The 26,909-nt window shown below is 58.3% G+C and overlaps 1 protein-coding gene across 1 annotated transcript; it reads right to left on the bottom strand.

Moving 5' to 3' along the window:
• Window positions 1-1,035: 1,035 nt before the first annotated feature.
• NGFR (nerve growth factor receptor) lies at window positions 1,036-26,909 on the bottom strand (the record flags this gene model as incomplete). Its single annotated transcript, XM_083877831.1, has 6 exons — window positions 1,036-1,340; window positions 2,440-2,600; window positions 3,395-3,647; window positions 7,548-7,907; window positions 15,344-15,476; window positions 26,895-26,909. 6 exons carry the CDS (start codon window positions 26,907-26,909, stop codon window positions 1,036-1,038), a joined length of 1,227 nt encoding a protein of 408 aa, XP_083733957.1.

Here is a 26,909-nt window from a genome sequence, read left to right as displayed (position 1 = left end):
ACATTCAAGGGTTGGGATTTGGGGTCAGGGTGAGGCTGAGCCCTTTCAACAAGTTCAAAGGTCAGGATTTGGGGTCAGAGTGGGGCTGAATCTCCCCAGTACCTTCAGGGGTCAGGATTTGGGATCAGGGTGGGGCTGAGCCCCCCAACCACATTTAGGGGCCAGGATTTGGGGTCGGGATGGGGCTGAGCCCCCCAAGCACGTTTAGGGGCCGGGATTTAGGATCAAGATGGGGCTGAGCATCCCCCAGTACCTTCAAGGGTCAGGATTTGGGGTCAGGGCGGGTCTGACCCCCCCCCGGCACATGTAGGGCGAGGATTTAGGATCAGAATGGGGCTGAGCCCCCCAGCACATTTAGGGCCAGGATTTGGGATCAGGATGGGGGTGAACCCCCCCAGTACCTTCAAGGGTCAGGATTTAGGATCAGAGTGGGTCTGACCCCCCCCCCCCCCCCCCGGAACATTTAGGACCAGGCTTTGGGATCAGAGTAGAACTGAAACCCCCCAACACCTCCTGGGGCTGGGATTTAGGATCAGGATGAGGCTGAACCCCCCCAAGCACATCCAGGAACTGGGATTTGGGGTCAGGATGGGTCTGACCCCTCCCCCAGCACATTTAGGGGCCAGGATTTAGGGTCAGGATGGCTCTGAGCCCCCCCAGCCCATTTAGGGCCAGGCTTTGGGGTCAGGATGGGGCTGAGCATCCCCCAGTACCTTCAAGGGTCAGGATTTGGGATCAGGATGGGGCTGAGCCCCCCAAGCACGTCCAGGGGCCAGGATTTAGGATCAGGATGGGTCTGACCCCCCCAGCCCATTTAGGGCCAGGATTTGGGGTCAGAGTAGAACTGAAACCCCCCAACCCATTTAGGGCCAGGCTTTGGGGTCACTCTCAGGGGCTGCCCTGGGTGGGCTTGGGGAGCGCTCGGTACCCAAACCCAACCCCAACCCTCCACCTCCATCCCCCGCTGACCCCAGGCCTGCCCCGCTGTGCCCCCAAAGCCCCCTGGGGTCCCGGGGAGCCCCCCCAGGCCGCCCTTCAGACGGGGGAGGTGGCGGTGGAGTCGCTGGCCAGGCTGTCGGCGATGTCCCCTCGCTGGGCTCGCCGCAGGGCCGCCAGCAGCGCCTCCAGCGTGGCCGAGTCCCGCCGGCCCCAGTGGTCAAGGAGGGCTCGGGCCGGCCGGTCCTGGCGGCCGAAGGAGTCCAGAGCCTCCTCCTTGTAGCCCAACTCTCCGGCCAGGTGTTTCCAGGTGTCCTCGGCCGAGCTGCTCAGCAGCTTCTCCACCTCGTCCTGCTTGGCTGGAGGGAGGGCCGTGTATGGGGTGCCCTCGGCCTTGGGGGCTGCTGGGGAGGGGAGAGGGGCTTGGATTTAGAGTGGGGAGAGTGTGTTTATCTTCCTGGTGTGTCCTGGGGTGTCCTTGTGTGTCCCCAGTGTTCCTGGCTATTCCGTGTCCATCCACAGTGTCCCTGGCCATTGTTCCTGTCAATCCCTGGGTGTCCCTGTCCATTCTCAGTGTCCCTGTCCACCCCTTGTGTCCATCTCCTGTGTCCCTGACCTTCCTGGAGTGTCCCTGTCCATCCTCCTGGGACATCCCTGGGTGTCCTTGTGCATCCCCAGTGTTCCTGTCCATCCCCCTGTCCATTCTCAGTGTCCCTGTCCACCCCCTGTGTCCCTGTCCTTCCTGGCGTGTCCCTGTCCATCCTCGCAGCATGTCCCTGTGTGTCCTTGTTGGTCCCCAGTGTCCCTGTCCCTCCCCCTGTCCATTCTCAGTGTCCCTGTCCACTGTCCCTGTCCATCCCCCTGGCCCATCCTAGAGTGTCCCTGTCCATCCCCTGTGTCCCTGTGCATCCTCGGGTGTCCCTGTCCCTTGTCCCTCTCCACCCCAGGGTGTCCCAGCCCACTCCAGGTGTCTGTGCCCATCCTGAGGATGTCCCTGACCACCCTGGGCTGTCCCGGGGTCCCCACTTGTCCCCATAATGTCCCTGCCCACCCCAGGTGTCCCTGCCCACCCCATGTCCCCTTCAGGCTGTCCTGGGGGTCCCACCTGTCCCCAGGGTGCCCTGCCCACTCCAGAGTGTCCCTGCTCCCCTCAGGCTGTTCCAGGGGTCCCCACCTGTCCCCTCGGGTCCCTGCCCACCCCAGATTGTCCCGGGGTCCCACCTGTCCCCGGGGGTCCCTGCCCCCCCCAGACTGTCCCAGGGTCCCCACCTATCCCCTGGGTGCCCTACCCACCCAAGGGTGTCCGTGCCAGCTCCAGGTGTCCCTGCTCACCCCAGGGTGACCCTGCCCACCCTGTGCCCACCCCAGACTGTCCCGGGGTCCCCACCTGTCCCCTGGGTGACCCTGCCCACCCCAGATTGTCCCGGGGTCCCACCTGTCCCCTGGGTGCCCTGCCCACCCTAGGCTGTCCCTGCCCACCCCAGACTGTCCCGGGGTCCCCACCTGTCCCCGGGGGTCCCTGCCCGGGGGGCTGCTGGTCGTGCAGGCTCTGGCTGTCCACGGAGATGCCGCTGTCGCTGTGCAGCTTCTCCCCCTCGGGGGACGGGGTCTGGTTCACCGGGCGGTTGTTGGCCCCCTGCTTGTTCTGCTTGCAGCTGTTCCACCTGTGGGGACAGGGACATGGGGGTGATGGCCCTGAGGCTGGCAGGGGTTTGTCCCCTTCCCTGGGGTTTGTCCTTTTTCCTGAGGTTTGTCCCCTCCCCTGGGGTTTGTCCCCTCCCCTGGGGTTTGTCCTTTTTCCTGGGGTTTGTCCTTTTTCCTGAGGTTTGTCCCCTCCCCTGGGGTTTGGCCCTGGTTTCTGTCCTGGTGCCAGGACAGGGACAGGGACACTGGGATGATGTCCCCGAGGCTGGCAGAGGTTTGTCCTCTTCCTTGGGGTTTGGTCCCCGTCCCTGTCCCCTGTCCCTGTCCCCTGTCCCTGTTCCTGCCATGTCCCTTGTCCCTGTCCCCGTCCCTGTCCCTGTGTCCCTGTCCCCACCATGTCCCCTGTCCCTGTCCCCATCCCTGTCCCTGTCCTCACCTGTCCTTGTCCCTTTTCCCTGTCCCATCCCATCCCTGTCCCCACCATGTCCCTTGTCCCTGTGTCCCCATCCCTGTCCCTGCCGTGTCCCCTGTCCCTGTCCCCGCTGTATCCCCTGTCCCTGTTCCATCCCATCCCTGTCCCTGTCCCATCCCTGTCCCCATCTCTGTCCCTGTCCCCATCTCTGTCCCTGTCCCCGCTGTGTCCCCTGTCCCTGCTCCATCCCATCCCTGTCCCTGTGCCCCATCCCCATGTCCCCTGTCCCCGTCCCCATCCCTGTCCCCATCCCCCTCCTTGTCTCCATGTCCCCTGTCCCTGTCCCCGTTGTGTCCCCTGTCCCTGTCCCCGTGTCCCCATCCTGTCCCCGTGTCCCCGCACCTCTTGAAGGCGATGTAGGCCACCAGCCCCACCACGACGGCGGCCAGGATGGAGCAGTAGACGGGGATGAGGTTGTCGCTGCCCCCGTGGGTCACCACGGGCCGGGAGCTGCCCATGACCGTGGTGGCCGTGCCGGGGACAGCGGTGGCCGTGCTGGCCCCGCCCTCGGTGCCCGGAGGGTCCCTGGTGGTCACCTCGGGGCTCTCGGAGCCCCCCAGGGATGGGGTGGGGGTTGTCCAGCGAGGGTGGAGACCTGGAAAAAGGGGAGGGAAAATCAGGATTTGGGATGGGGGAGCCTGTGGGAGTCTCTTCCCAAGGGTGTGGGGGGTGTGGAGGTGGCAGCAGTGACAGGAAAGGGACAGGGGTGGGACAGGGACAGGGATGGGACAGGGAGAGGGATGGGGACAGGGAGAGGGGTGGGACAGGCATGGGGACAAGACAAGGGACAGGAGAAAAGGACAGGGACAAGGGAAGGGACAGGGACAGGAGAAAGGGACAGGGGAAAGGGACAGGGATGGGACAGGACATGGACAAGGGAAGGGACAGGGATGGGATGGGGCAGGGACAGGGGACAGGGACAGGGGCAGAAGCAGCACAGGTAATGAGTTGGGACAGGGGGCAGGGGACAGGGGACAGGGGACAGGAACATGGACATGGACACGGACAGGGACAAGGACATGGCCAGGGACGGGACAGAAACAGGGACAAGGACAGGGACAGAGACAGGGGACAGGGACAGGACTGGGACAGGGACAAGGACAGGGGACATGGATGGGACATGGACAGGGGACAGGGGACATGGACAGGACAGGGACAGGGACATGGACAGGGACAGGACAGGGACAAGGAGGGTGCCAGGACAGGCAGGGGCAGGGACAGGGACAGGGGTGCAGTGGCTCCCCCCTGTTGCCACCTCACCCTGGGACAAGCCAAATCCGTCCCCTCCCCGGGGGTGGCTTTGTCAGCTCTGTCCCCGCACTGCCTTCGCTCCAGCCCTGCGGGTCTTCCCAGCACAGCCCCCAAATCCAGGGAATCCCCCCCAGCTCCTGCCCTGTGCCCCAAACCCTCCCCAGGGCCGGGCTGAGGCACCCCAGGGCCCCAAACCCCGCAGGGAGCCGCTCCTGGAGTCTGGACCTGCCCCTGTCCCGGCCCTGCCACACCCGGGCGTGTCCCGGCAGTGGAAATGTCTGGGCTTGTCCCAGGGAAACAAACAGCTGCCTCGTCCCATCCCATTAATCCTGTCCCACCCCATCCTGCCACATCTGATCCCACTGATCCCATTGATCCCATCTCATTGATCCCCATTGATCCCATCCCACTCCATCTCATTGATCCCATTGACCTCACTGATTCCCATTGATCCCACTGATTTCCATCCCATCCCATCCCACTGATCCCATCCCACCCCATCCCGTCCCATTGATCCCACTGATCCCATCCCATTGATCCCACTGATCCAATGATCCTATCCCACTCATCTCATTGATCCCATTGATCCCATCCCACCCGTCCCATTGATCCCATCCTGCCGATCCCATTGATCCCACTGATCCAATGATCCCATCCCACTCATCTCATTGATCCCATTGATCCCATCCCACCCATCCCATTGATCCCATCCTGCCGATCCCACTGATCCCACTGATCCCATTGATCCTATTGATCCCATTCATCCAACTGATCCCATTGATCCCATCCCATCTCATTGATCCCATTGACCCCATTGATTCCCATCCCATTGATCCCACTGATCCCATCCCACACTCCCTGTGCCCTCTCTGGTCCTTTCTGGGCTGGAATTGTGAGGGGCTGGAATTGAACTGGGCTGGAATTTTGAAGGGCTGGAATTGTGAAGGATGGAATTGTGAAGGATGGAATTGTGAAGGACTGGGACTATGAGGAGCTGGAATTGAGCTGATCTGGAATCCCGCCGGGCTGGAATTGAGCTTGGCTGGAATTTTGAAGGGCTGGGACTGTGAGGGATGGAATTATGAAGGACTGGGACTATGAGGAGCTGGAATTGAGCCTGGCTGGAGTTTTGAAGGTCTGGAATCCCTCCACCCCGCCATCCCCCGGGGGCTCAGGCTGTCCCTGTCGCTGTCCCTGTCCCGGGGGGGGTTGGTGACATCCTGCCCCGCCGTGTCCAGCCCCCGCCGCCCTTTGGGGGCCCAGGCCGAGGACAAAGGCCCCGCTGTGTCCGGCCCTTGTGTCTCCACTGACCCCACCAAGAGCCCGGACAAAGCTCTTTTCTCCCGGCCGAAGGCGCTGACGCCGCTCGGGCCGGGGATGGCCGCGGGCAGGCCCGGCTGGGGCGCCGGAAACTTCCAGCCAAAAAAAAAAAAAAAATTAAAAAAAAAGAGTGGATTTTCTCAGAAAAAAAAATCCCTTTTCTCTGTTCCCGGCTCTAAGCCCAGCAATGGGGTATCCAGGGATATCCCAGAGAATCTCAGGGCTGAATTCTGGATGTGCCCTTGAGACTTTTCCCAGATGGAGCCACCCCAAAAAATGATGGATTTTCCCACAAAAAAAATCCTTTTTCCCTGTTCCCAGCCCCTTTCTGGCCATGAGAAATCCAGGCTACATGACAGAGAATCCCAGGGGGTTTAAATCCAGGTGAATTCTGGATGTGCCCTCGAGCCCTTTCCCGGATGGAGCCACCCCAAAAAAAAGTGGATTTTCCCAGGAAAAAATTCCCCTTCACACCTCCCACCCTCATTGAAAAAAGTGGATTTTCCCAGGAAAAATTCCCTTTTCCCTGTTCCCAGCCCCAATCCCGGCCATGGGATATCCAGGTTACATCCCAGAGGATTCCAGGTGGAGTTAAATCCAGGTGGATTCTGGATGTGCCCTCCAGCCCTTTCCCGGATGGACCCACCCAAAAAAAAAGTGGATTTTCCCAGGAAAAAAATTCCCCTCATCCTGCAGCTTTTCCCCAACACCTCCCACGCTCGTTGAAAGGGGATTTAACTCTGGATGCACCTGGTGGGGCCGGGATGGAGGGAGGGATTTGGGAATTCCGGGCTCAGGACGGGATTTTGTGGGAATTCCAGGCTGGAAGGAGCTGGGAGGGCTTTGCTGGGAGGAAGGAAAAAAATCCCGGAGCTTTTGGGCAGGAAAAACCTCCCGGCTGAGGATGAGGAGGGGAAAAGAAACCTCGGGGAGGTTTTAATGGTCCATAAATCCCCTCCAGGCCGGGACCATCCCGGGGAAATCATCAGCTCTTCCCAAACAAAGCCCCGGGGGAAACCTGAGCCCCATTGCCGGGACTTTCAGCTTTTTGTTCACTTTGGGCTCTGACTTTTGGTCTGGCCCGATTTGTCCCTTTTCTCACGGGCCTGGGGCTGCTTTGGGGATGTTGATGGGAACAGGGAGGAAACCCCGGCTCCTTTCTCTTCTCAAACTCTGCCAGATCCCAAACTGGGGTTGTATTTTTGGGATGCTGATGGGAACAGGGAGGAATCCCCAGCTCCTTTCTTTTGCCAAATATTTCCAGATCCCAGGGGCTTGGGGCTGGTTTTGGGATGCTGATAGGAAATGGGAGGAAACCCCAGCTCCTTTCTCCTCCCCAGCACTTCCAGATCCCAGGATTTGGGGCTGTATTCTCAGGATACTGATGGGAACAGGGAGGAACCCCAGCTCCTTTCTCCTCCCCAGCACTTCCAGATCCCAAACTCTTCCAGATCCCAGGGCTTGGGGCTGTTTTTGGGATGCTGATGGGAACAGGGTGGAAACTGCAGCTCCTTTCTTTCCCAGCATTTCCAGATCCCAGGGGCTTGGGGCTATTTTTTTAGGATGCTGATAGGGAATGGGAGGAAACCCCAGCTCCTTCCTCTTGCCCAGCACCTCCAGATCCCAAAGGCTGGGGTGTGTTTTTGGGGCACTTCCAGATCCCAGGAACTGGGGTTTTGTTTTGGGGGCTCTTCCAGATCCCAGGGGTTGGGACTGTATTTTCAGGACGCTGATGGGAACAGGGAGGAATCCCCATCTCCTTTCTCCTCCCCAGCACTTCAAATCCCATCACCACTCCCTAAACCTGAGCTAAACCACACTCAACCACCTTCCCCACGAACTTCCCCACGGTGACACCAGAACTGTGACAACAACAACACGACAACGACAACGTGACAAAGACAACACGACACATCCTCCTCACCCCTGCACTCGGCGTCCTCCACGGCCGTGCACTCCCTCACCAGCACCTCATTCTCCTCGCAGGTGGTGCAGGGCAGGCAGGGATCCACGAAGTTGGCCTCGCTGGAGAAGGTTCCCTCGGGACACTCCTCGCACACCGTGTCCTGCGAGTCCTTGCAGGGGAACATGAGGCCGAAGCCGGCGGGGCACACGCGGCACTCGCGGCAGCTCCCGCTGGCCTCGTCCTGGTAGTAGCCGTAGGCGCAGCGGCACAGGGCGTCGTCGGATTCCACGCAAGGGGCAGACATGCTCTGCAGCCCCACGCACTGAGTGCACGGCTTGCAGGGCTCCGTGGCGCTCACCGTGTCCGAGAAGGTGACACCTGCGGGGACAGGGAGGGTTTCAGATCCCTGTTCCCAAAGAAATTCCAAGCTTGAAGAAATTCCCAGTTCTGAGCACCCTCCAGGCTCCTCTTCCTGTTAATGGCTTCCCTATTCCCAAAGAAATTCCCAGTTCTGGCACCTTCCATGTTCCCCTTCCTATTAACACCTGAATCATTCCTGCAGAAATTCCCAGCTTGCAGAAATTCCCATCTTTGGGACCCTCCATGTTCCCCTTCCTATTAGCACCTGAACCATCCCCGCAGGAATTTCCAGCTTTGGGACCCTCCAAGTTCCTCTTTCCCATTAACACCTGCACCATTTACACAGAAATTCCCAGTTCTGGCACCTCCATGCTCCCCTGCAGCCCCACGCACTGAGTGCACGGCTTGCAGGGCTCCGTGGCGCTCACCGTGTCCGAGAAGGTGACGCCTGCCAGGGGGGACAGGGAGGGTTTGAGCTCACAGATTGGGGTCAGCAGAGGGAATCGGGGTTTGGGTTAGTGGTGTTTGTGTGTTGGGTTTATAGGGAGAGGGGGATCTGTTCTGTGGTTTCCTACTGGTGCAGTCCGAGGTCTTCCCCAGGTTCATATTTGTGTTAATGGCTTCCCTATTTCCAAAGAAATTCCCAGTTCTGGCACCCTCCATGTTCCCCTTCCTATTAGCACCTGAACCATTCCTGCAGAAATTCTCAGGTTTGGGACCCTCCAGGCTCCCCTTCTCATTAACACCTGCACCATCCCCACAGGAATTCCCAGCTCGCAGAAATTCCCAGCTTTGGGACCTTCCAGGTTCCTCTTTCCCATTAACACCTGCACCATTTACACAGAAATTCCCAGTTCTGAGCACCCTCCAGGCTCCTCTTCCTGTTAATGGCTTCCCCATTCCCAAAGAAATTCCCAGTTCTGGCACCTTCCATGTTCCCCTTCCCATTAGCACCTGCATCATTCCTGCAGAAATTCCCAGCTTGCAGAAATTCCCATCTTTGGGACCCTCCAGGTTCCTCATCCCATTAACCCCTGCACCATCAGAAGGTGACCTTGGTGCCCCCTCAGAGGTGACAGCAGTGCCACCATCAGGAGGTGACAGCAGTGCCCTCGAGAGGTGACATCAGTGCCCCAGGAGGTGACTTTGGTGCCCCAGGAGATGACAGTGGTGTCCCCAGGAGGTGACAGCAGTGCCCCCCAGGAGGTGACAGTGGCAGTGACAGTGACAGTGACAGTGGCAGTGACAGGGACAGTGGCAGTGACAGTGACAGTGACAGTGGCAGTGACAGTGACAGGGACAGGGACAGGGACAGTGGCAGTGGCAGTGGCAGTGGCAGTGACAGTGACAGTGACAGTGGCAGTGGCAGTGACAGTGACAGTGACAGTGACAGTGACAGGGACAGTGGCAGTGACAGTGACAGTGACAGGGACAGTGACAGTGACAGGGACAGTGACAGTGGCAGTGACAGTGGCAGTGACAGTGACAGTGGCAGTGACAGTGGCAGTGACAGTGACAGTGACAGTGGCAGTGACAGTGACAGTGGCAGTGACAGTGACAGTGACAGTGGCAGTGGCAGTGGCAGTGACAGTGACAGTGACAGTGACAGTGACAGTGGCAGTGACAGTGACAGTGGCAGTGGCAGTGGCAGTGACAGTGACAGTGACAGTGGCAGTGACAGTGACAGTGGCAGTGACAGTGGCAGGGACAGTGACAGTGACAGTGACAGTGACAGTGGCAGTGGCAGTGACAGTGACAGTGACAGTGGCAGTGGCAGTGACAGTGACAGTGACAGCGGCAGCGGCAGTGACAGTGGCAGGGACAGTGACAGTGACAGTGGCAGTGGCAGTGGCAGTGACAGTGACAGTGGCAGGGACAGTGGCAGTGACAGTGGCAGGGACAGTGACAGTGACAGGGACAGTGGCAGTGACAGTGGCAGGGACAGTGACAGTGACAGGGACAGTGGCAGTGGCAGTGACAGTGACAGTGACAGGGACAGTGACAGGGACAGTGATAGTGGCAGTGACAGGGACAGTGGCAGTGACAGTGGCAGTGGCAGGGACAGTGACAGTGACAGTGGCAGTGACAGGGACAGTGACAGCGGCAGTGACAGGGACAGTGACAGTGACAGTGGCAGTGCCATCCCCGGCTCGCTGACTCGGCTGACCCCGCGCTCCGGTTTCAGCGCTGCCGGGGAAATCAATCCCGGCTCCTCCCGCAGGACTTGGGGATATTTTTAGCCCCGGAAGAGGGGTCGGGGCCCGGCCTGGGGGGCGCAGCTGCCGCTCCCGCCGCCCCCGTGCCCGGGGAAATTCCAGCCCCGGGAGGGAGGAAGGGATGGAGAGACCGGCTGGGGTGGCTGGAGAGGGACTGGGGGAGCCCTGAGACCAGGAATGGTGCTGGGAATGGAAATCACTGATCCTGGGGATGGAGATCCCTGATCCCAGGGTGGGAATGGAGATCCCTGGTCCTGGGGATTGAGATTCCTGATCCCAGAGTGGGAATGGAGATCCCTGATCCTGGGAATGGAGATCCCTGAGCCCAGAGTGGGGATGGAAATCCCTGATCCTGGGGATGGTGCTGGGAATGGCGATCCCTGATTCCAGGAATGGAGATCCCTGATCTCAGTGATGGTGATCCCTGATCCCAAGCAGCCCCTCGGTGTCCTTGCCCTGTCCCCTCTGTCCCCTCTGTCCCCATTGTCCCCAGCCCCTCAGTGTCACTGCCCTGTCTCTGCCCTGTCCCCATTGTCCCCAGCCCCTCGGTGTCCCTGCCCTGTCCCCTCTGTCCCCAACCCCTCCATGCCCCTGCCCTGTCCCCACTGTCCCCACTGTCCCCATTGTCCCCAAACCCCTCAGTGTCCCTGCCCTGTCCCCTCTGTCCCCACTGTCCCCATTGTCCCCAGCCCCTCGGTGTCCCCTCTGTCCCTGCTGTCCCCAGCCCCTGGGTGTCCCTGCCCTGTCCCCCCTGTCCCCAGCCCCTGGGTGTCCCTCCCTGTGCCCGGGGGGGGATAGAGGCCCACACGTCTCCCATTAACCCGGCTCATCCCCCGCATTATCCTGAATTATTGATGGGCCCCATTAGAGCGGGGAAGTGGCCAGGAAAGGCTTTGGCTGAGTGGGCACATTTACAGCAGCCCGAGCTTTCCGAGCCCAGCAATTACAGCTCAGGGATCCAAACCCGGCCCTCCCTCATCCCTCATCCCTCCCCCGGCTGGAGGGATAAATAAATAAATCATGGAGCTTCAATCCGGGGGGGCTGGAATGGGGGGGAAAAGGGGGAAATTAGAACAAATCCCCCCAGGTTTGGGAGTGGTGTCTGGCAGCTCCCCCAGGGGTTTGGCTTTGGGTGTAGAAGATTTTATTTTATTTTTTTCCTAAATCATTGGGAAGGAGTCCAAGGGAGTGCCCGGAGATGCAGCTCGGGGGGTGGGAGGGGGTGCTCAGCCCAAATTCCCAGCCCGAGGGGTGGGAGGGGACCCCCAGCCCAAATTCATAACCTGGGGGGTGGGAGGGGGTGCTCAGACCAAATTCCCAGCCCGGGGGGGTGGATGGAGGGTGGGTGGGGGGTGGGTGGGGACCCCCAGCCCTGCCTGTGCCCCATTTCCAGCTCCAGGGGTGGGTGGGGACCCCCGGGGTGGGTGGGGACCCCCAGCCCTGCCTGTGCCCCATTCCCAGCCCCAGGGGTGGGTGGGGACCCCCGGGGTGGGTGGGGGACCCCCAGCCCTGCCCACATTCCTGAGGCTGTGCCAGGAGTGGAGTTGCCTCCACCTGCCCGGCCCGCGGGATCCAGAGGGGTCCAGGGGGATCCAGGGGGATCACAGGGGTCCTCTCCCCATCCCAGCAAAGGATCTGCAGGTTTCCTTCCCTCCACACCCCGAAATCCCTCTCAGGGAGTGGCTCAGGGTGAGGTTTTCCCTCACTGGGATCCAGACCTGGGTGGGATTTGGATTTTGGTGGAATCCAGCCCTGGGTCTGGGAGGGATCCATCCCTTGATGGGATCCAGCCCCTGGTGGGATCTATCTGACACTGGGAACCTGCTCTCAATGGGATCCAGCCCTCACTGGGATCCATCTGACACTGAGATCCATCCCTTGATGGGATCCAGCTCTCACTGGGATCCATCTGACACTGGGAATCTGCTCTCAATGGGATCCAGCCCCTGGTGGGATCCAGCCCCTGGTGGGATCAATCCCTCACTGGGATCCAGCCCCTGGTGGGATCCAGCCCCTGGTGGGATCCCTCCCTCCCTGGGATCCAGCCCTGCCTGTGCTCCGTTTCCGGGCCGGGCTCAGGGATGCGGCTCCATCCATCGATCCCACAAGGACTGTGAGGTATTTTTAGCCCTGCCCTGGCTCTGCTGTGTCCCTGCTCGGCTCCTCCAGCCTCCGGTGCCTCCTGTGTCTCCTGTTCCTCCTCTTCCTCCTCTGCCTCTTGTACCTCCTCTCCCTCCTCTCCCTCCCAGTCCCTCTCCAGCCCTTCCTCCTCTGCCCTCGCCCCCCTGGAGCCATCGGGGCCGGGCTGGCACCGACAGTGACAGTGACAGTGGCAGTGACAGGGACACTGACAGTGACAGGGACAGTGACAGGGACAGTGACAGTGGCAGTGACAGGGACAGTGACAGGGACAGTGACAGTAACAGGGACAGTGACAGTGGCAGTGACAGGGACAGTGACAGGGACAGTGACAGTGGCAGTGACAGGGACAGTGACAGGGACAGTGACAGGGACAGTGACAGTAACAGGGACAGTGACAGAGACAGTGACAGGGACAGGGACAGTGACAGTGACAGGGACAGTGACAGGGACAGTGACAGTGACAGGGACAGGGACAGTGACAGGGACAGGGACAGTGACAGTGACAGTGGCAGTGACAGGGACAGGGACAGGGACAGGGACAGTGACAGTGACAGTGACAGGGACAGGGACAGTGACAGGGACAGGGACAGTGACAGTGACAGTGGCAGTGACAGGGACAGGGACAGGGACAGTGACAGTGACAGGGACAGGGACAGGGACAGTGACAGGGACAGGGACAGGGACAGGGACAGTGACAGTGACAGGGACAGGGACAGGGACAGGGACAGTGACAGGGACAGGGACAGGGACAGTGACAGGGACAGTGACAGTGACAGGGACAGGGACAGGGACAGTGACAGTGACAGGGACAGGGACAGGGACAGGGACAGTGACAGGGACAGGGACAGTGACAGTGACAGGGACAGGGACAGTGACAGGGACAGGGACAGCTCCGGGTGCTTCAGCCTGTGCAGGGCCCTGGGGCACTGCTGGCACTGTGTGAGTGATCCTGGCATTGACAGTGATCCTGGCACTGTGTGACAATGATCCTGGCACTCTGTGACCCATCCTGGCATTGTGTGACCAATCCTGGCACTGTGTGAGTGATCCTGGCATTGACAGTGATCCTGGCACTGTGTGACAATGATCCTGACATTGTGTGACCCGTCCTGGCATTGGGTGACAATGGTCTTGGCACTCTGTGACCAATCCTGGCACTGTCTGACCCATCCTGGCATTTTCTAACCTAAATCCTGGCATTATCGGACCCATCCTGACACTGTGTGACCCACCCTGGCATTGTCTGACAATGATCCTGGCATTTTCTCACTGATCCTGGCACAGTATGACCGATCTTGACATTTTATGACCCCAATCCTGGTATTGTCTGACCCATCCTGGCACTGTCTGACTGATCCTGGTATTGTCTGATCAGTCCTGGCATTTTCTGACTGATCCTGGCACAGTATGACCAATCCTGACATTTTCTGACCCTGATTTTGCCATTATCAGACCCATCCTGGTATTGTGTGACCAATCCTGGCATTTTCTGACTGATCCTGGCACAATTTGACCGATCCTGGAATTGTCTGAGAGTGATCCTGGCACTCTGTGACCCATCCTGGCATTCTCTGACCCAAATCCTGGCATTTTCTGACCCAAATCCTGGCACTCTGTGACTGATCCTGGCATTATGAGACCCATCCTGGTATTGTCTGACAGTGATCCTGGCCCTGTGTGACCAATCCTGGCATTTTCTGACCCCAATCCTGGCCTTTTTTTGACCAATCCTGGCCCTGTCTGACTGATCCTGGCCCTGTGTGTCCCATCCTGATATTTCCAGCCAGCGATCCCATCCCTGCCCCTCCTCCATCCCTCCCTCGGGGCTCCCACTGACATTTCTGGAGCTTTTATGGACACGGGAATTGTGCCTGGAGAGCTCCTTTCCCTCCTTTCCCTCCCTCCTCTCCCTTCTCCCTTTGGCTGTTTTTATTTTGTGGCTTTTGCCAGGTTTGGAATAAAAATAAATAAACGGGAGATTATTTATTTTATTCCCAAATCCCCTGGGGTGGAGCTGGGGTCAGGCAGGGAGGGCCGGGGGAGTTTTTAGGGGGTGGAGAGAGGGAGGGAACGAGGTTGGGAATGTGTTTGGGATCAAATCCCAGCCCGGGGAGGGGAGGGAGGACAGGGAGGAGCTTTGGAGGGAGGCGGGTGTCCCAAAGCCCAAATATCTCAAATCCCAAATATCCTAAATCCCAAATATCTCAAATCCCAAATATCGCAAATGTCCCAAATCCCAAATATCCCAAATCTCAAATATCCCAAATATCCCAAATTTAAGATATTAGAATTAAATTTTATTTAAATATTATCGTTAAAATATTAAAATATTGATGGAAAAATTAAAATTCAGAGAATTAAACCAGAGCTTTTCCTGCCTGACCTCCCTCTGCCTGCCTCGCCCTTTATGTGACCAAAACAGCGACCCAGGGGTGACTTGGGTGACCCTTGGGGACACTTGGGTGACCCTTGTGGACCCTTGGGGACACTCGGGGACACTTGGGGGCCCTTGTGGACCCTCAGGGACCCTTGTGGACCCTTGGTGACCCTTGGTGACCCTTGGTGACCCTTGGTGACCCTTGGGGACTCCTGGGTGACCCTTGGGGACATTTGGGGACCCTTGAGGACCATTGGGGACACTCGGAAACCTTTGGGGACCCTTGGTGACCCTTGGGGACACTCGGGGCCACTTGAGTGACCCTTTGATGACCCTTGGTGACCCTTGGGTGACCCTTGGGAACCCTTGGGTGACCCTTGGGGACCCTTGAGTGACCCTTGGATGACCCTTGGTGACCCTTGGGAACCCTTGGGTCACCCTTGGGGACCCCTGGGGACACTCAGGGACCCTTGGGTCACCATTGGGGTCACTCAGAAACCCTTGGGGACCCTTATGAACTCTCGGGGACACTTGGGTGACCCTTGGGAACCCTTGAGGCCACTCAGGGCCACTCGGTGACCCTTGTGGATCCTCAGGGACCCTTGGGTGATACTTGGGTGACCCTTAGTGACCCTTTGATGACCCTTGGTGACCCTTGGGGACCCTTGGGGACCCTTGGTGACCCCTGGACACCCTTGGGTGACCCTGTGGGTACTCACTGTCCAGGCAGGGCTCACAGACGGTCTGGTTGACCCCGCAGGGCTGCGCCACCCCCTCGCCCACGGAGCAGCTCCGGCAGCACTCGCCGCCCGCCGTGAACAGCCCGGACAGACACGCGTCCTCCGAGCCGCCCTGGGGGGGAAAAATAAATATATTTAATATCGTATAATGTTGTTTTGGTTGGTAGAAATGTAATATTATATTGTTCTGGTTGTTGTAATAAAGTTTGGCTTTGTCGAATGAATGCTGTGTGTAGGTACAGGATGAATGCTGTGTGTGTGTTTGTGTGTATTTTATTATTATATGTATTTTTATGTCTATTTTATTATATGTATCTTTATATACATATTATTATTATATGTATATTTATGTCTATTTTATTATATGTGTTTTATATACATATTATTATTATATGTATATTTATCTATATTTTATTATTATATGTATATTTATCTATATTTTATTATTATGTGTGTATTTATATATATTATGTGTATATTTATATGCATTTTATTATTATATGTATATTTATGTCTATTTTATTATATGTATTTTTATATACATATTATTATTATATGTATATTTATCTATATTTTATTATTATGTGCGTGTTTAGATGCATTTTATTATTATATGTGTATTTATATATTTTTATTATTATATGTGTAATTATATTGCATTATGTTTTGTTAATAGGGTTTAGAAAGGTGATAAATGTGTATTTTTATCAAATGAACACTGTATGTATGTACAAAGTTAATACTGTATGTATATTTCTATACATTTTATTATTATATGTATATTTATATGCATTTTATACGTATATTTATATGCATTTTATTATTTTTATTAATTATTATTTAATTAATTCATGCCTCAGGAAAGAAAGAGGTGACACCCAAGGTGAGGTGACACCTGGGGCAAAGGGGCTGCTCTGGGGACATCCCACTTGTCATAAATACAGAATTTTTTTGCAGAAAAAAGCGATTTTCCAGGCAAAATTCCCTCCTCAGGAAATAAACCCAGCTGAGTTTTGGGGCTGGGGGGGTCCTGGGGTGGTGTGGCCTCTGTTTGTCCTTGTCCCTCCCCTGGGTCACCTCCCCTGGGTGTCACCGAGGAGGGTCTGGGGAGGGGAGAGGAGAAACCCCTGCCTGGAATCACAAATATCAAATATCCCAAATCCCAAATCTCCCAAATATCAAATACCCCAAATATCCCAAATCCCAAATATCCCAAATCCCAAATCTCCCAAATATCAAATACCCCAAATATCCCAAATCTCAAATCCCGAATATCCCAAATCCCAAATATCCCAAATCCCAAACCGCAAATATCAAATATCCAAATCCCAAATATTTGGGGGTACCCCTGTACCCCCAAGACCCTCCAGGGCACCAGAAATGATGAACTGAGGGAGCACCAGGAGCTTTGGTGACCTCCTTGTCTGGTGTCACCTCCCTTGGTGTCACCTGTCCCTGGGGGTCACCTCTGCACCCTGGGGAAAGGGGAGAGGAGAAATCCCTGCCTGGAATTTGGGGGTCTGGGGGTTCTGGGTATCACCTGTGCCCCCAAAACCCTCCAGGCACCAGAAATGAGGAACTGAGGGACCATCAGGAGCTTTGGTGACCTCCCTGCCCCTGGGGGTCACCCCTGCACCCCGGGAAAGGGGGAGAGGAGAAACCCCTGCCTGGAATCACAAATATCCCAAATCTCAAATATCAAATCTCCCAAATATCAAATATCCCAAACCCCAAATATCAAATATCCAAATCCCAAATATTTTGTGCCCCCAAACCCCACTGGGCACTGGGAATTATGAACTGAGGGAGCACCAGGAGCTTTGGTGACCTCCCCGCCCCTGGGGGTCACCTCTGCACCCTGGAAAAGGAGGAGATACCCCCCAAAATCCCCATCCTGGCCCAGACCGGGGGGCTCAGGGACCCCCACCCTGCCCATCCCAGCCCCCTCAGCTCTCAGCCCGTGCCCTCCCCACCCACCCAGGGCTGATATTTTGGCTCTGCAGCCGGGGAGAAGGAGGGGGCAGGAGATGCTCGGGGGAGCATCTGGCGGCCTCGTCAGCGCCTTGGCCCGGGCTCGGGGCGGCCGCTGGGGCTCCGCATCCGGCCCGGCCGAGACAATGGAGCGCCAATTGCCGGCGGCTGAATGACAAAGTGCTCCGGTTACCCCGGGGGAGGGAGGGGAGGGAGGGGAGGGGAGGGGAGGCGGCCGCTCCCCCCCCCCGCGCCAGCCCGGCCTGGCAGCCCCTGCTCCAGACCCTTTGCCCGGATAATCCACCCGGATCCTTTTCCAGACCCTTTTCCCAAACCCTTTTCCCATATAATTTCCCAGACCCATTTCCCAGATCTTTTTTCAGACCCTTTTCCCAGATCTTTTCCCCAGACCTTTTCCCATATAATTTCCCAGACCCTTTTCCCAGATCCTTTTCCCAAACCCTTTTTCAGACCTTTTCCCGGATCATTTTCCCGGATCTTTTTTCAGACCCTTTTCCCAGATCCTTTTCCTGGGCTCTTTTCCCAGACCCTTTCCCGGATCTTTTTCCTGACCCTTTTCCCAAACTCTTTTCCCAGACCTTTTCCCAGATAATTTCCCAGATCCTCTTCCCAGATCTTTTTTCAGACCCTTTTCCCAGATCTTTTCCCCAGACCTTTTCCCATATAATTTCCCAGACCCTTTTCCCAGATCCTTTCCCAGACCCTTTTCCCAGATAATTTACCCAGATCCTCTTCCCGGATCCTTTTCCCTGACCCTTTTCCCAAACCCTTTTCCCAGACCTTTTCCCATATAATTTCCCAGACCCTTTTCCCAGATCCTTTTCCCAAACCCTTTTTCAGACCTTTTCCCGGATCATTTTCCCGGATCTTTTTTCAGACCCTTTTCCCAGATCCTTTTCCTGGGCTCTTTTCCCAGACCCTTTTTCAGACCTTTTCCCAAACTCTTTTCCCAGACCTTTTCCTATATAATTTCCGAGACCCTTTTCCCAGATCTTTTTCCAGACCCTTTTCCCAGATCCTTTCCCCAGGCTCTTTTCCTGGTTCCTTTACCCAGATCCTTTTTCAGACCCTTTTCCCAGGCTCTTTTCCCAGCCCCTTTTTCCGACCCTTTCCCAGGCTCTTTTTCCAGACCTTTTTCCCAGATCCCTTTCTCCAGGCTCTTTTCCCAGCCCCTTCTTCCAGACCCATTTCCCAAATCTTTTTCCCAGGATCTTTTTCCAGCCCCTTTCTCCAGGATCTTTTCCAGGCCCTTTATTCCAGGCCCCTTTTCCCAGGCTCATTTTCCAGTCCCTTTTTCCAGACCCTTTTCCCCAGCCTCTTTTCCCAGACCCTTTTTCCAGACTCGTTTTCCAGACCCTTTTCCCAGGCCCTTTCTTCACGATCTTTTTCCAGCCCCTTTCTCCAGCCCCCTTTTCCCAGGCCTTTTCCCAGCCCACTCTGGGAGGAATTGGAATATTGGGAATCCTCCCAGCCCCCCAAACATCACCTGGGGAAGGGTTTGGGGTGGGGCAGTGGCCCCACGCCCCTGGAGCATCCCAGGATCCCAGAGCTTCCCGTGATCCCACATCTTCCAGATCTCCCCAGAGCATCCCAAGATCCCAGGGCTTCCTGTGATCCCAGAGCATCCTGAGATCCCAGAACATCCCAGGATCCCAGAGCTTCCAGATCTCCCAGAAAATCCTGTGATCCCAGAGCTCCCATCTCTCCCAAATCATCCCACGATCCCGGATCTCCCATCTCTCTCAGAGGATCCCAGATCCCGGATCTCCCATTTCTCTTGGATCTCCCATCTCTCCCAAATCATCCCACAGTTCGGGATCTCCCATCTCTCCCAGAGGATCCCATGATCCCAGATCTCCCATCTCCCCTGGATCTCCCATTTTTCCTGGATCACCCATCTCTCCCAAACCATCCCTTACAATCCCAGACCTCCCATCTCTCCTGGATCTCCTAGCTATCCCAAATCATTCCACAATCCAGGATTTCCCATCTCCTGGATCTCCCATCTCTCCCAGAGGATCCCATGATCCCAGATCTCCCATCTCTCCTGGATCTCCCATCTCTCCTGGATCTCTCATCTCTCCCAGAGGATCCCGGATCTCCCATCTCTCCCCACCTCAGGCAGCCTGGCTGTGCCCGTCCCCACTGTCCAGCCCCTTGTCCCCTTCCCCTGCCCCCAGACCCCTCAGAAAACACCAATTCCCGGCTCCAGGTGCAGCTTTTCCTCTCTCCCGGCCTTTCCCCGGGGGGCTCGGGGGGCTGGGAGCCCCCCCAGGGCCGGGAAGGGGCACCTGGGCCGCGTTAGGGCCGCGCGTTATTAACGGTGACAAAGCCATAAAACATCCCCCACAGCTGGGCCACACCTCGGGAAAGCTTTAAATTGATTTTTTTTTAGAGCTGGGGGAGGGTTTGGAGGGGGAATTGAGGGTCCAGGAGGGGCTGAACCCCAAATCCCCAAATTTGGGGAGCTCAGGGAGCCGAGGGCGAGGAGGATCTGCAGCTCCAGGGATGGGCAGGGCAGGTACAGAGCGGAGAAAGGGGGTCCTGGGGGTCTTGGGGTGGGGGGATTTGGGGTGTGGGGGGTCCCAAAGGTCCAGGGGGTCTCGGGATGCAGGAATTTGGGGGGTGGGGGGTCTCAGGATAGGAGGATTTGGGGTTCAGGGGGTCCTGGGGGTGTCGGGATAAGGGGATTAGGGGTGTGGGGGGTCCTGGGGGTCTTGGGGTGAGGGGATTTGGGGTTCAGGGGGTTCTGGAGGTGCCAGGGGTCCCCAGGTGAGGAGATTTTGGGGTACGGAGGGTCCTGGGGTGAAGGGGGTCTCGGGGGGTTCCACGGTCTGGGGGGTCCCTGGGGGGTCCCTGGGAGTCCTGGCACCTCTGGGGTCCCCCCAGGACACCCCCAGCCCCCCGAGGTGACCCCCCAGCCCAGGGAAGTGACAATTTGGGGACAATGACAAGGTCGGGATCCATCCACCCTCTGTCCCTCCTGCTTTCCCAGGGGGGTTTGATATGGAAAGACCCCCCGGACCCCCCTCAGCTCCTCAATTCCACCTTTAACCTCCTGTCCGGGGGATTGACCCCCCCCTGGAGACCCCAAAAAATCCTGGACCCCAAAAAAACCAACCTGGACCCCCCCGGGCTTTCCCCTCCCTGCTCTCCCCACTTTCCGTGCCTTGAAATTGGGTTTTATTTTATTTTATTTTATTTTATTTTATTTTATTTTATTTTATTTTGTTTTATTTTGGTCTGGGGCGCCGGGCGAGGGAGGAAAAGGCTCCTTTTGGAGGGAGAGTTTGGAGCTGGGAAAATCCGGGGGAGGTTTTTGGGGGGTCTGGGGGGGTCCCCTCGGGCTGAGCCTCCGTCACCTTTTACAGGGACAGAATTGGGGGCTGCGGGACCCCCCAAACCCCACCCGGGTCCCTGAGACACCCAAAGAGCCCTGCCCGACCCTCCCCGGGGGGTCCCCGGTACCTCTGGGACCCTCCAGACCCCCTCAATGATGCCTCCAGGACCCCCCAAACCCCCCCCAGTGATGTCTCCGGACCCCCCAGTGACTCCTCCAGGACCCCCCAAACCCCCCTAGTGATGCCTCCAGGACCCTCCAGCTGCTCCCAGCCGTGTCCCCATTGCTGCCTGTGCTGTCCCTGTGCTGTCCCCGACCCCTAACCCAGCCCAGGACCCCCCAAACCCCCCCAGTGACTCCTCCAGGACCCCCCAAACCCCTCCAGTGACTCCTCCAGGACCCTCCCAAACCCCCCCAGTGACTCCTCCAGGACCCTCCAGGACCCCCCGCCCGTTTTCTCAGGAGACGCTCCCGGTCCCGCCGGGATCCCCATCCCCATCCCCATCCCCGCCGGGGCTGGGGGGGCTCGGGGGGCTCGGGGGGCTCAGACCCCGCACTCACCGCGGGCAGCAGCAGCAGCAGGAGCGGCAGGAGCGGCGGGGGCAGCGCGGCCATGGCTGGGGAGGGGGAGAGGAGCGGGGCCAGCCCCGGGAGCGGCCGGAGCGGGGCCGGGCTGTGCCCCCAGCTCTGCCCCAGCTCTGCCCCGGGCTGTGCCGGGCTCTGCCTCTGCCTCTGCCTGGGGCGGCCAGAAAAGGGCTGTGAGTCCCTCGTGCTCCTCCTCCTCCTCCGACCCGCCCTCGGAGCATCGCCCAGCCCGCGCCCTGCTCTGCTGCCGCACAAAGCCTGGACCATCCCAGGGACCATCCCAGGGACCCCTCCCCGGGACCCCCCCGGGACCCCCCCGGGACCCCCCCCAGGGACCCCCCCAGGGACCCCCCCGAGACCCCCCCGAGACCCCCCCGAGACCCCCCCCAGGGACCCCCCCAGGGACCCACCAGGGACCCCCCCCCGGGACCCCCCCCAGGGACCCCTCCCTCTGTCCCCATCCCTCTGTCCCCTGAATTTCTGTCCTTGTCCTTCTGTCCATCCTTGTCCTTCTGTCCCCATCTGTCTGTCTGTCCTTGTCCTTCTGTCCCCTGTCCTTCTATTCCCCATCTGTCTGTCCTTGTCCTTCTGTCCCATCCTTCTGTCCCCGTCTGTCTGTCCCCTGTCCTTCTGTCCCCATCCTGTCCCTTGTCCTTCTGTCCCTGTCCTTCTGTCCGTTCTTGTCCTTCTGTCCCCATCTTTCTGTCTCCTGTCCCTTTGTCCCCTCCCCCGCCGTGTCCCCCACCCCCGGGATGTGTCCCCAGACTTTTTCCACCCCCAGGGGACAAGTGACATCTCCCCCACCCTGGGGCCACCCGGGGCCTGTCCCCGCCCCGCGGTGACACCGAGAGGCCCCGGGGGGTGACACACGGCGGGGCCTCAATCAAACCTTTGTCATTCTGCCCTCCAAAGAAAAAAAACCACAAAAAATCCCATTTCTGTGTCCCGCTGTCACTAAAAATGTCCCCACGAGTCACCCCCGGTTGTGGTGACATTTCTGGGGTGACTCTGAGTGTCCTCCCTGACCCCAAAGCTCTGAGTCAGCCCCAAAACCGCTCTGTGGGGTCACCCCTAATGGGACAGTCACTCCTAATGGGACAGGGACACCCCCAATGGGACAGGGACACCCCCAATGGGACAGGGACACCTCTGTGTGGGGCCACCCCTAATGGGACGGGGGTCACCGGTGACACTGGGACTGGCCCCGAGCCGCTGTCCCCTCTCCTGTGGCCACAGCAGGTTTTGTCTCCGGCTCCAGGCGTTTCCTCCCCTCCCGGGTTCTCCAGGTGTTTTTGGGGCTCCCCAAATCCCTCCCCTTTCCCCCCCTCTGCAGCTCCCCCAATCCCCGGGGAGGCGCCGCTGGGCAGGAAAATAACCCCCAAAGCCAGTCCCGGCTGTTCCCGGGGGCTGGGCCCGGCTGTTCCCGGGGGCTGGGCCCGGCTGTTCCCGGGAAAAGCCGCCCGCAGTTGGGAATTCCCTCCCTGGCCGCTTTTCCCGGGGATTAAACCCATCCAGGGCCGCCGTTTGTTCTCCCGGCGCGGGGAAAAACATCTGCGGGACACGTGGGGAGGCTGCCCCGGGACCGGGAACAGCGCGGGGAACAGATGGGGATGGCCGGGGGGGGTCCCGGGGGCTGGGGGTGACCACCCAGAGGTCAGGATCACCACCTGGGGGGCAGGATGGCCACCCTGACCTTGGGATACTCGCCCGGGGGTCAGGATTCCCTCCTGGGGGTCAGGATGTCCACCCGAGGGTTTGGGGTGACCACCCTGGGGGTTTGGGGTGACCGCCCTGGGGGTTTGGGGTGACCACCCAGGGGTTTGGGGTGACCACCCAGGGGGTTTGGGGTGACCACCCTGGGGGTTTGGGGTGACCACCCAGGGGTTTGGGGTGACCACCCTGGGGGTTTGGGGTGACCACCCAGGGGTTTGGGGTGACCACCTGGGGGTTTGGGGTGACCACCCTGGGGGTTTGGGGTGACCACCCAGAGTTTGCAATGTCCACCCAGGGGTTGAGATTCCCTTCCAGTGGTCAGTATGACCAGCCGGGTTTTGGGATGTCCACCCAGAGTTTGGGATGACCACTCGGGGGGTGGGATGACCACCCTGGGATTTGGGGTGACCACCCTGGGCTGGGGGTGACCACCCGGGGGCTTGGGGTGATCACCCAGGGTTTGGGATGTCCACCTGGGGGTTGGGATACTCACCCAAGAGTTGGGATGACCACCCAAGGTTTGGGATGTCCACCCAGGGGGCGGGATGTCCACCTGAGGGTCAGGATGACCACTCAGAGTTTGGGATGACCGCTCAGAGTTTGCGATGTCCACCCGGGGGTCAGGATGCCCCCCCCAAAGTTTGGGATGCTCACCCGGGGGCGGGATGCCCACCCAGGGAGTGGGATGACCACTCAAGGGTCAGGATGACCACCTGGGTGTTGAGATGACCACCCAGGGCTTGGGATGTCCGCCCGAGGGTCAGGATGTCCACCCGGGGATCGGGATGCCCACATGGGATTTTGGATGACCACCCAGGGGTCAGGATGCCCACTCAGGATTTGGGGATGACCACCTGGGGATTTGGGATGACCACCCTGGGGTTGGGATGCCCACACAGAGTTTGCGATGTCCACCCAGAGGTCAGGATGACCACCCAGGGTTCGAGATGACCACCTGGGATTTGGGATGCCCACACAGGATTTGGGATTGTTAAAAATGAAATTTGGGGTGTTTGTCCTATGATGTAGCAATGGAGGGCCATCTCCGTGGCTTTCCTTCCTCCCAGACCACCTTGGAAAAACGGGGAGCCCGTTCCCATGGAGAAGCTCCCGAGCGCCGCACCCCCCCCGTCCCGGGTCGGGGACGGGGCGGGGAGGCCGCGGCAGAGCCGGCTCTGCCACCGACAGAGAGAGAGGAAAGGGGCCGGCCGCCCCGTCTTCCCCCCCCCCGGTTCGCTGCAGAGGAGCCCCTTCCCAGCGCCGTCCGCGGCTGGGAGCCGGCGGGGGGGAGAGAGCCCAGCCCGCGGAGCCGCCCGCAGTCACCCGCCGCCGGAGCAGGGAGGGCAGAGGAGCCGGCCGCTTTCCCCCCCAGGCTCAGCGCAAAGAGTTCCAGCCGAGCAGAAGCCTGACTGCAGTCAGCCCCGTGCCGGAGCGCAGAAAAGCCCCGGCCGTCCAGCCCGCAAAGCCGCCCGCAGTCAGGCGCCGCCGGTCCAGCGCAAAGAAACCCCGGCCGCCCCCACCCGCAGCCGCGGAGCAGCCTCTCCCCAAGCCCCAGCCGTTCCCCGTGCCGGAGCGGAGAAAAGAGCCCCGGCCGCCCATCCACCCGCAGCCGCCACGCGGTCAGCCGCCTCGGCCAGATGAAGCGCCCCCGAGCCGGCCGGACCTCTGCCCCACTTCAAAAGAAAAACCCCACATCCACCACGTTCCAAACCCCCACAACACTACCGCCGCTGTGAAGCAGCATGAGATTGAGACGCCATTTCTGCGGCAAAAACTACCCCATGGCCGCAAAGAGCTCCAAGCCCCCGCCCCGGTGATCCCGCATGCAAATTAAGAACTCCAAAAGCGTCCCGGGATGAAATCTAACATAAAAAAACCCTTATCAAATAAAAACCAAGTAAAATTAAAACGGATAAGAACTAATACTCAGCCGTGTAGACCCTAGAGAATCAGAAGAGCTAATTTCTCCAGTTTTGCTTACTAGCCGTAAGTTAAAAAGACCAAACCAGAGATGAGACCACAGGAGAAAACAAAGAACTGACAGGAGTCTGGGATTGCTTCCCAGCGAGGGCCAGTCCTCCAGCTCTGTTGAATTGCATGCAGCAGAGCTGATAAAGCCCTCCTCCTCCACGGCGACCAAACCCCTCGGGCAAATATTAATAAGAGCTGATTAATAAAGGCGTTTATGGAGATTAATATTTTCTCCGCCCATTTTTATTCATAACAACTGGGGGCTCGTCCGGGATTGGCCACGCCCAGAAGAGGACCGAGACGGGAAGGCGCCGCCCACCTTGGACCTCCTGGACAGCTGGCCTCCTGGACCAAAGAGGACAACGCACGCCAGCCTCGAGGGACAACCAGCAAGGACAACGCACGCCAGCCTCGAGGGACGCACAGCAGCCACAAGGGGGCGCCGTTGAGGAGCACCGGGTAAGTATAAAACTCGGTGGCGGGAGCAGGAGACGTGCGAGTGTGTGTGTGAGTGAGACGGGGGCCGGCAGCTCGGACCCCCGCCGCGAGTGAGGACTCCTCAGTACTGCATTTCCACATCTTCGCGAGAGGAGTGGTCAGGAACAGGAGGAAGCGAGAGGAAACAGAGTGAGCGAGGCGTCTCCAGGGGTGTAGGGGACCCCCCTCCGGACGTGCGGAGGCTGAATAGAGTGTGAGTGGCACGTCATAGAGTGAGTGGTACTGTGGGTTTCCCCTAAACCTGTAGGGGCAAACCACCCAGGTCACCTCAAGTGTGCGGGGAGGCCAGGGACAAGTGTGTGAGGCACGCACCACACCGACGCAGGAGAAAGGGTGGCTAGGGGCTGCTCCCAGGGACCTGCAGGGGTGTGGGGAGAGAAAGAGGTACTGGCCGAGGTTACCAGGGGCTGCTCCCAGGAGAGGGGTGGCCAGGCTGAGGTAACTGACGGAGTACAGGACGGTCACACTGGACGGGGGTGCTCTAAGGGGAGCACGCTACCGGGTGTGAAGAGTGCATTGGGCGGGGGTCGGATTAGATACGCTACCGGGCTTGAGTGTGTCGTGTTGGGCGGGGGTAGGCAAGAGTTCTATGCTACCGGACACGGAGAGGTAAAGCTGGTCGGGGGTATCTAAGGCCGGTGCTACCGGGTGCAGTGAGTGAAAGTCAGGGGAGTTCCAACGTGCGAGGAACTTGACGATAGGGCGAGTGAGTGAGTCGCATACTGTGTGTGTGTGTCCTGGCAGAAGTAGTGACTGGAACTCTGGGCCCAGGTTGACCGGCTGCTTACGGGGATACGCCGGACGCGCAGGAGTGAAAGAGGGTACCGGCTGGGGTGGTGACGGAAGCACCAGGGGTGCTGAGGCCATTGACGGGTACCGGGGGCTGGCTGTGGCAGTGGTCGGGGCCCTAAGGGCGGGTCGTACGAACTGCTTCCAGAGCTCACGAGTGAGTGTGAGTGAGTGAGTGTGAGTGAAAGAGCTTTCAAAAAATTTTTTTGAATAAATTTTACCAAGTAAAAATGGGTACTTGGATAAGTAGGTCTAGAGAGGCTGAAGTACAAAAAGAAAAAATACCACATATCCCTCCAGAGAGCCCACTAGGAAAGATGTTAGAACAGTGGGACAGGGAGGAAAGTACTAAATATTTAGATAGGATCAAAATGATCCATTATTGTATAGAAGTATGGCCTACTCTGGGTTTACCTGGAGAATGGCCATGGCACGGAACAACAGACCCTTGGATGTGTGCCCAGTTAAATCAACATCTGAGAGCCCAAGGTGATAAAAAAGCCGAACAAGTGCAGTATGCTGCTTGTTGGGAAAAACAAAACAGAAATAGAGACAACATAAGGATTTGTAAGTTACAGGGGAAAAAAGAAAAAACAGATAAAGAAGAGAATGGCCCCATCTGGGATCCACTTAATTACTTACCTCCCCCTCCCGCAT

Source organism: Zosterops lateralis, assembly GCF_965231275.1.
Source record: "Zosterops lateralis genome assembly, chromosome: 24".
Lineage (NCBI taxonomy): Eukaryota > Metazoa > Chordata > Aves > Passeriformes > Zosteropidae > Zosterops > Zosterops lateralis.
This window is presented reverse-complemented; position numbering and strand designations above follow the sequence as displayed.